A 9,322-nucleotide genomic window follows, 5' to 3' on the forward strand; every position below is an offset into this window, starting at 1 on the left:
CCGAGTAAGTGTGGCCGGGCTCGAGGTCTGGGAGCTGGGGCCTCCATCCCCAGCCGGACCCTGACTGGGGGGGTGCTTCAGCAGCCAGCCCCACCAACTGCTTAAGAACAGGAGGAGTTTTCAAACTAAAACCTCCAGTTGGAAACATCCTGGGAGTTCTAGAAGGCAAAGGTCAAGTGGGGGTGGGGGGCCGGGTGGGGGGGAGATTAGTTGGAGGCTGAGAGAATGGGGTGGGGTGTTGGCAGAGCAGGGGAAGGCGGGGTGGAGGCTGGGCTGGGCGGGGGTGGTGAGGGCTGGGGTGGCTGTAGAGTTGGGGGAGGAGACGTTTGGAGAGCCCTGGCAGGGAGTGGACCAGGAAGGCTGGGAGGGATCGGGACCCTGAGAATGGGAACATTCCCCACAGCACCCTCAGAGTGTCTGTCGCCTGCTTCTCCCCCTCCGAGCACTTTGCCCATCTGTTTACCCTCCACCATCTTCAGAATCTCCGATCCGGAGACGCCTGCTACCTGGTCCGAGCTGCAGGTTGAGTCTCGGTGTCGTGGTATCACTCCCATGGTACCTACAGATCTGCTTATCAACCCACTCAGTGACCCCGAGCCCGCTCCTCGCACTGGCCGAGCCCGCGGTGGTACGTCCGTGGAGTGGGTGTGGTTGACAGCACGACTCCCCAGGGTGGTTGAAAGGCCCCAGCGAGACCGTGGTGGTTCCGGGGCACCGCACCCCACGGTGGTGAAGAAACTTCGCATCCCCGGGTTTTTTTTTTTTTTTTTTTTTTTTTGTTATTTTTCATGTGGGGGCGCGTGCAGACAGGGCCGCTTCCTCTAGAGGGGGCTGGTCGCAGCCAGGCCCCGGCGCCTCACCTCTATGATCCCCAGAGCCGCGTGGGTCCCCGAGCCGCGCAGGGACGAGCCGAGTTACATCCACGCCCCAGGAATGTACTGACACCCTTTCCTGGAAGTCGCGCGGACTCCTGTTGCTGCGCGCAGCCGCCAGCCCCTCGGCCCTGCTGAGTCATCCGGGTCTGGGCCGGGGTCTGGGCAGGTAAGCGGGCAGGGTCCTGCCCATCCTCCGCCATCCCGGGGTGGGGCAGGGCGCCCGCCGGGAGCCGGTGGAGCCGAGAAACCTCAGGCTTGCCTCGGTGGGTCTGCCATTCCCTGCTGGGGCCTGATCATGCCAGGACCCCCCTGGCTGCGCTCAGACAGCTCCCCCGTGGGCCGGCCCTGGAGGCCAGAGGATCTAAGAACTGGGTCCTTTAGCGGTCTGGGGGATGGGAGCGGAGGCAGAGCCAAGGTCAAGGACAGAGAGAGAACTTCCTCGTTGCTTCCTGCTGCCCCCGCACCCCGAGACTGGGTCTGGGGCCCGCCAGGGCTGTTTCCTTGGGGAGCATCCATCCCGGGCCCGGCAAGCCCAGGAGTTGGGCGGGAGCCGGAGGGGAGGGGAAGGGAAGGGAGGGGATGGCCTCCGGTTTCCGGGAAATTAGGCCACTTGGGTGTTAGAGTGGGCCGGGGAGGTAGGCCTAGTCGGCAGAGGCCGCTGGGCTTGGGGCTCTTCTAGGCTCTGCCTGCTCCCAGCAGGAGCCGGGATAGTGGTAGAGCAGGCTGGGGTGCAGACAGCATCCTGCCGCCCTGGGGTGCTGGGTTTGGGGGACTGAAGGAGAGGGAGGGCATCTTCCCTAGGAAGGGGCTGTCGGGTAGGGGTGTGCCAGGCAAAGGCCTGTTTTCTCAAGGCCTGGCTCCCAGAGGAGGAGAGGAGGGTCTGCCTTCACCCTGGCCCTGTGTCCAGAGGGGTGGTGGGGGAGCAGAGCCCGCAGGTGGTCCAGCCTTAGCGCACTTTCAAAAATGGCCCCAGGCCTGACAGGAAGAAGGGTGGGCCAGGGCAGCGGGCCTTTGGGGTGGGGTGGGTGCTGCTGCGCCTGGCGAGGGTGGGGCTGAACCCTCCTCTAGGGTGATGGAGGCAGCCCCTGGGGAAATGGGGCTCTGGAAGGGGCGCAAACTGAAAGTGAAACAGCCACATGCAGGAAATACTCCCTGTGACACCAGTTCACAGCGGATCCGGGCTGTGGCCAGGAGCCACGGAGAGGAAAACGCGAGGGTGGAGGGTGGGGGGGAGCAGTGGGAGGAGAGCAGGTGTGTGAGCGGATGTCGTGCGGGGCAGGCTGGGGGGGCCCACCACAGGCTCCCTGCAAGGAGGAAGTAAACGAGGAAAGACAGTCACCCTGGAAAGACACGGGGGCCCACGAACTGGGACACCGCCTTGAGTGCTGAGTGGATGGACGCGGAGGGGTTTAGCCAGCCCGCCGGAGCCCGGCCCGCTGCACGCTCGGGACTGGCCTCTCTGTGCCTCGCTTTTCCCACCTGGAAACTGGGCGTGGTGATCTCGCCCCGCTCGGTCCCTGAGTCTTTAATGCCCTGAGTGTGCGGGGTCCGGGCGCTCGCAGGAAACGTTTGCAGCCAGCAGCCCCGAGGGGGAAAGCCGGTGTGTTCTGGCCCACCGAGGGGAAGCGGCCTTCAAGGACTGCCTTGGAGGACCGCTTTCGCGGTGCTTGGCTGGAGGTGGGAGCCTGCGTGAGCGTGTGCTGGGGAGGGCGCCCCCGCAGACCTGGAGCAGCTGAAAGAAGCCCCTCTGCCCCTGCCCCCGCCGGCCTACCTCGCCTAGGAATGACATGAAAGGTTCTGAGCGCCACCCAGGCACTGGTGCCGCCACGCCCTCCTGAAGGCCCCGCAGCTGGCCGGGCACTGGCCAGGCACTGGCGCAGAGACCTTGATCTGTCCTTGGCCACCCCACCTTTCGCAACTGTCCCCTTCCAAGGGGTGCCCGTGAACTGCTCCATGAGTTCCAACTCCTCCAGGCAGACCCCCAGACCCACAGGCAGGAGTAAGACCAAATTCCCAGTGCACTAGAGAGTCTGGGAATGGGGAACCCCTGCTGTGTGGCCGTGGCAACGCCTCTAGGGTCCCCAGCCAGAAGCCCCTGCTCACCCCCACCTCTGCTTTTTCTCACCCACCCCCCAGGCTGACGCTGTCCTCCACAGAGACTAAACATGGCATCCGGGCAGGGCCCAGGGCCTCCCAGGCAGGAGTGTGGAGAGCCTGCCCCGACCTCCGCTTCTGGTAAGGGTCTTCCTGCCCCCTCACCCACTCTGTCACCACTAGCGCTGTCTTGGTGAAGGCAGAGGGCAGAGGTGGGCAGGGCCACCTAGGGGCCACCTTCTGCCTCAGTTCATCCACCTTGCTTAAGGGAGAAAGGTGTCTCCCCGCCCAGAGCAGGTAGCCTGCCGGGCTCAGAGTGAAGGTCAAGCCCTGGGCGTGGGGAGAAGTCTGGGCCAGGGCCCACGAGCCGGGGAAGGTGGGGAAGCGGGCACGGTGCCATCCCAGGGCCGAGGGGCGGGGTCGGAGGTGAGGGAGGAGGGAACCGTGGCATGGCTGCTGGATCCCTGCAGCAGGAGAAAGAAGGAAGTAAACAGCTTGTCACAGCCAGGTCTGCTGCACAGGGGACGGGATCTGTGGCTCGGGGGAGGAAGTAAGATGGCAAAAAAAAACGATGGCCGCCCGCCCTCCCTCTTCCAGTGGCCGGCCAGGGAAGCCTGCAGCCAGGCCCACTTCAGGCTGTTCCTGGGCTGGCCCCGTTCAGGTCTCAGGTCTGGCACTATCTCCTCATGAGACCTTTCTGGACCCACGGCTACAAATTCGAAAACATATTTTTAAGTTTATTTCTTTTTTCCATGAGGGAGAGAGAGAGCATTCCAGCGGGGAGCTGATGCTGCGATCCACCCCCAGCCCCAGCCGGCCCCAGGTCATGGGCACGCGTGTGCCTGCTGTCCTCGGGGAGGTCTCCAGACAAGAACCGGGCATCCTCCCACCTGGGCCAGCCGGGCAGTGTTGCATTTTACTGCTGTGCCGCCCCTGTCCCCTACAGTTTCAACTTCCATTTCGCACGTCCCTAGACCCCAGGGGCTGTGTACCGTGTACACACTGAAAGACTTGGGGCCCAGTCCCTGGGGTCGTACCGGCCCCCCTGCCTGTGGCCCCGTGCACATTCCCTAGACGTGCTGCCGCGGGTTCCCGTCTGTACACGGGGTCACCTCCTCACAGTGCTCTTGTGAAGGGAGCCCCTGACAGCCACGGGGCTGGAGTAGGAGCACCTCCGTGGTCCATGGGCAAGACAGCCGTGGCCTGAGGAAGAATAGATGACCCACAGAGGACGGGGCTGCTGGGGTCCCTCCCTGACTCCCAGCTTTGATCCTCAGAGGAGCAGGTAGCCCGGGACACAGAGGAGGTTTTCCGCAGCTACGTTTTTTACCGCCATCGGCAGGAGCAGGAGTCTGAGGAGGTGGCCGCCCCCGCCGACCCAGAGATGGACTCCTTGCCCCTAGAACCAAATAGGTGCGTCAGTCCCCAGGGCCCTCTTCTGGGATGGGGAGGCCCACGTGGGATCTGCAGGTCTGCGGAGGCCTGGGAGACTTGTCCTTCCTGGGCTTGTTCCATTTTTTATCTTGGGCTCCCACCCCCATCTGGGACGTGGCACCCTTTTCTACACGTGTCCGCTCCTTGTCACCGAGCCCAGCTTCCTGTCGGACAGCCCTGTTGGGGACCTTCGGGGAGGTGTTCCCAGGCCAGGGGCACCTCAGCCAGGAGCCCTCTGCTGTGAGCCCAGGTCCCAGCCCTGTTCGCCCGCCTGCTCATCCCCTGCCTCCTACCCCCCACCCCTGCAGCACCATGGGGCAGGTGGGCCGGCAGCTCGCCATCATCGGGGACGACATCAACCGACGCTATGACTCGGAGTTCCAGGCCATGCTGCAGCAACTGCAGCCCACAGCGGAGAACGCCTACGAGTACTTCACCAAGATCGCCTCCAGGTAGCCGCTCGCCCCACACCGGCTTGGCCGCCCCACCGTCCTGGCACTGCCGTGGGCCTGGGCGTGGGAGACACACCCCGGTCAGTGTCAGGGCAGGGCTGCTGTTAGCGCGCCCAGGGTCTCGGGCCCTGCCGTCCTCCCTCTGGTCTGACGTCCTCGTTCGTACACAAGCTCGCAGCTCCTTTGAGCTCTGACACTGAGGACTTGACCAGGTAGGTCAGGATCCCACAGGGGCTCTGGGTGGTCCCCCAGAAATCCCGAGCCCAGCTGGGGCCCAGCTCACAGCCGGTACACTGACGCTGGTAAGCTTGCCAACCTCTGCCAGTCCTGGAAATGGCCTCTAGTTGCCATTGCGTGGACCCAAGAAACAGTCTGCTAGAGTGGTTAGAGACCAGAAACCTGGGTTCGAGTCCCAGCTAGGCCACTTACGGGACTGTGAACGGTCTTAGCCCCCAGTCCCCTTACCAGTAAAGGTGGAGTGTGTGCTTAGCTCGGCGTCCACACTCGCGTGTTAGCTGCTGCTGCCCCTAGGTGTCAGGCAGACTGGAAGTTGGAGAGGAAGGCAGGAGTGGGTGACACGCTTGGGATCAGCGCTCAGAGCCAGGGCCAGCCCATGTCCTGAGAGGCCACGACTCTCCACTGCCATGATTCCAGGTCCTGTCCTAACCTCCTCTTCTGTCCTTTTCTCTTGCTGTCCCTCGGGCTGCCAGGCCAGCAGCGACACCCACAGGTAACCTCCCTGCTGCCTCCACCTGCTCTCTGCCCTCCGCTCTTTCTGCCCTTCTGTGCCTATAGCCTGGGGGCTGCACCCCGCAGCAGCGCCCGGCTCAGATGCCCTCAGAGCTTCCTCCTCCCACAGATACCCAGGTCCCCCCCCACATCGAGCCAGGCCTTTACAGCCTGGATTCACAGCGAAGCCGGGTCACTTTCCGGCTGGGTGGGGCTGGGCGGGGCGGGCCAGCACAGGTGGCGGTAGGGCCTCGGGGCTCTCCACTGACCACGGGATGCTCTGCCCGCAGCCTGTTTGAGAGCGGCATCAACTGGGGCCGAGTGGTGGCGCTCCTGGGCTTCGGATACCGCCTGGCCCTCCACGTCTACCAGCGCGGCCTGAGGGGCTTCCTGGGCCAAGTGGCCCGCTTCGTGGCCGACTTCATGCTGCGCCACTGCATCGCCCGGTGGATCGCGCAGAGAGGCGGCTGGGTGAGTGCCTGAGGGTCTCTGGGGCCCCCTGCTGCCCTCCCCCACCCCACCTGGATCTCCCGGTGCCCGTGGACTCTGCCAGCCCTTCTCTGACCACCTTGTTCCTCCCAACAGGTGGCAGCCCTGGACCTGGGCAACGGCCCCATCAGGAATGTGCTGATGGTTCTGGGTGTGGTTCTGTTGGGTCAGTTTGTGGTACGAAGATTCTTCAAGTCATGACTCCCGGGGGACCCTCTGGAGTCTCAGCTGAGATTCCTGCATGGACTTCGGCCAAGCCTTCTCCCTTTCCCTCCCCTGTCGGGGTTCCTCCCTTGAGTACAGAAGCTTTAGAGAATGGGCACTCTAGCTTACGAGGGCCCCTGCTCAGGGCCAGTCAGGCTGCAGAGGCGCCCCAACATTGCATGGTGCTAATGGGCCCCCTCCCTGGCAGAGAAGGGCTGTAGCCCCTCCCTCAGCTCTGGGCCCCTACCCTGTCTGCTGGGCACTGGGCAGACGAGTAACGGGTAGGCACCAGACTGGGAGGCACTTCTTCCCAAGAAGTTTTTAATGGTTTTAGCTTTTTATAATACCCTTGGGAAACCTCCTTCCCTGTTCCCACCACTCTGCCCAGGCCAGGAGCTCTGGGGTGTGAGGGCCAGTGGGTCTGCCTGGTGGTCCTAGGACTCAGCGGTTCTGGCAGGTCAGAACCTGAGAGCTGGGCTCGAGCGCAGTCCTGTCTCCCAGAGCAGACGTGGCTGGAGGGGGGCCCAGGGCCCACTCGGCAGTCCCCCTGCTTCCACTCCCTGCACCTCATATTGCCTTTGCCATTGGACTCTCAGGGATTCTGGGCCTGGGGTGGGGGCGGGGGTGGGGGTGCAAATCAGAGTGGTCTGAACGTAGCCATCAGGACCCCCCGAGCCTGCCTCCCATGATCCTCTCAGCCCACCTCCTTCCCCTCCCGTTACACCACTTGCTCCTAACCCACTCACTACAGAAGACCTTTGCCCCAACCACAAGGCCCTTGGGGGAGCAGTGCAGAGGCCCCTCCTTGCTCAGACTGCAGGGCTCAGGACTTGTTTGTTACTGTACGTTCACGTGGAGGGTTCTCGGTGGGAGAAGGGCTGTTGTCCCCACTAGGAATCCCCGAGGGTGACTGTCCCGCATGGCCCGGGTACAGTACAACGTGGAGGTGTGGACAGAGGAACTGTGAATACTTGAACGCTACCCCCCACCCCATACTCCAGGCTCCTCATCTCCTAGGCCACTCCTGGGGTGGGGGTGGGAGCACCTTCTCTATCTTGCACAGCTGGGGGCTTGGGTGTGAGGGGAGAGAAGTTATGGATTAAGCCAAATGCAGGGAGGGGATGCAGATGGAGCCCACTGGCCACCCCACCCCCTCCTCTGTGTTCGAAAATAAACTGTGCAATCCCCCACCCCAGCCTGGGAAACCCTGTATCCTCTGCTGCCTCCCTCCCTTCCCATCATGCTGGACCCTGAGAACCGGGCATGGCTGGCATATTCCCAGCATCTGGCAGAGGTGTGGGGGTGGTCTTCCAGCACCCCAGGCCCCTGCCCGCTGGGAGGCCTTGGCCCCGCCCCACCAGCTCTCTAGCCTCTTGTCCATGCACTTCCTCTGCTCTCTGGGTTCCAGTTTCCATAGGAAGTGGGGGACGCTCACTGCAGGGCGAAGGCTGCAGAGTTGGGTGAGCAGCTGCACACGGGAGGACCCCCACAGGCCACCTCAGGTCTGGCCTGAATTCCTCTCCCCGCTGGGGCCGCCACCCACGCTAGTCCCTGCAGGCCCTTTTCCCCCACTTAGCTCTGGGACATCATGTCCCAGTACCCCCTTCCTGATGTCCCCACAGCCAGCACACACACAGGGCTTTTCATTCTAGGAGTTTCATGCTGCATGGGAGTCCCTGTGGGGACACAGCCAGGGGTGATAAAAATAACAAGTATGGGGGTGTTGAAATGTTCCAAAATCTACAAAGTTTCCAATCCTGGGCACCCTGGTCAGTTTCTGACAAACCGGACTCAAGTCCAAGAGGAGTGGTGAGCTTCACTTCCGCCCTGTGGGCACGGGAGCCCCCTGCCCCTCCACAAGTCCTGGAAGGGTCCACGCACAGACCCAGGCGAAGGTACCCAGCGGTGCACAGGAGCAGCTCGCTGTGCCAGGGTTCATGCTGGGATCCTATCTATACTCAATACGGAGTACACAGAGATGGCGACGCGGTGGGGAGAGGCTTGAACCCCCATTTCACGGAGAAGGAAGCAAGTGCCTTCTCGAGGGTGGTGAGCTACAGCTTGCCGTCGGGGTATCGGCTCATGGATTTACCTAGAAGCTGAACGGGAGTGTGGGGCCGTTGGTCTTGCCAGCACAGGCCCGCCACGGGTTTAGTGCACAGGGTGGTCTTACCCCCATTGCGCGACCCTGCCAAGGATGACCAGATGCGGGTAGGCTGCCCGGCTCCAAAATGGCCGCCGCGGCGAGCACGCAAGCGTGCCCTTTTGTGGGCGGAGCCTCTGGGTTTTAAGGACGGCAGCCTAGTGGGGCGTTGAGGTTTTTGAAAAGCAGGTGATCCTATGGCTGGAAGAAGACGAGTGCCCGGAGCTGTGGCCTTTCCCGATCCCGCAAGAAAGGAGCTAGAAGACTATTCTGAAAGGCATGGGGAGCCAAAAAAGGTTCTGGCCTGTGTCCCTCTTGGCCCCATGGCCCTCTATCCTGCTGCCCCAAATTCCTAATCCTAACTCCAAGTGCGTTCTGGAGTTGCCAAACCCAGGAGGTAAGAGGTTAGGATGGACAGAAAAAGCCAGAGGCTGTGTGGATGGAGGAACAGGTGGGCTCTGCAGGTATTAAGGAAGCTAAGTGAAAACACGAATTTCTACTTAAAATCTGTGGTTCTTCTAAAATTGGGGTCTATTTCCACCAGTATGTCTGGCTTGCTCTGCCTTGGTGCCCCTGAGCTCAAGCAGCCCAGCAGTGGGCAAAAGTGCCCAGCTGTCGTCTGCAGGTTCTGCAGTTCTGGTATAAACACCTGCCCTGTACACAGCTGCCTCACTGCCCCACCCTGGCTCGGGTTTTTACCCTCCCGTGTAGTTTACCTTCTCTGAAAAGCGATAGTTTTGATCACTGGGTGTCCACGCAACATTCCTCCCATTTTTTTAAGCATTATTTTATTTTATTTATTTCTTGAGAGGTTTTTGCTATAGGGCGCATGCACTTGCCAGACAGAGAGAGACAGAGAGACAGAAAGCAGGAAATCACCCCCCCAGGGGGGATGGCCATGC

General features: G+C 62.2%; 1 protein-coding gene across 1 annotated transcript; it reads left to right on the forward strand.

Moving 5' to 3' along the window:
• Positions 1 to 799: 799 nt before the first annotated feature.
• Positions 800 to 7,472, forward strand: BAK1 (BCL2 antagonist/killer 1). Its single transcript, XM_006144217.2, has 6 exons — positions 800 to 1,041; positions 3,012 to 3,110; positions 4,247 to 4,382; positions 4,712 to 4,855; positions 5,875 to 6,055; positions 6,170 to 7,472. Exons 2-6 carry the CDS (start codon positions 3,041 to 3,043, stop codon positions 6,272 to 6,274), a joined length of 636 nt encoding a protein of 211 aa, XP_006144279.1. The 5' UTR covers positions 800 to 1,041; positions 3,012 to 3,040; the 3' UTR covers positions 6,275 to 7,472.
• Positions 7,473 to 9,322: the final 1,850 nt, after the last annotated feature.

The sequence above is a fragment of the Tupaia chinensis genome, unplaced genomic scaffold (assembly GCF_000334495.1).
Source record: "Tupaia chinensis unplaced genomic scaffold, TupChi_1.0 Scaffold000116_1, whole genome shotgun sequence".
Taxonomy (NCBI): Eukaryota; Metazoa; Chordata; class Mammalia; order Scandentia; family Tupaiidae; genus Tupaia; species Tupaia belangeri.

Bases quoted from the DNA above. Each gene is read 5' to 3' on its own strand.
- BAK1 (XM_006144217.2), top strand. From the start codon at position 3,041: ATGGCATCCGGGCAGGGCCCAGGGCCTCCCAGGCAGGAGTGTGGAGAG. The intron at 4,856-5,874 runs GTAGCCGCTCGC...CTCTGCCCGCAG, and splicing joins TTCACCAAGATCGCCTCCAG to CCTGTTTGAGAGCGGCATCA. The intron at 6,056-6,169 runs GTGAGTGCCTGA...TCCTCCCAACAG, and splicing joins TCGCGCAGAGAGGCGGCTGG to GTGGCAGCCCTGGACCTGGG.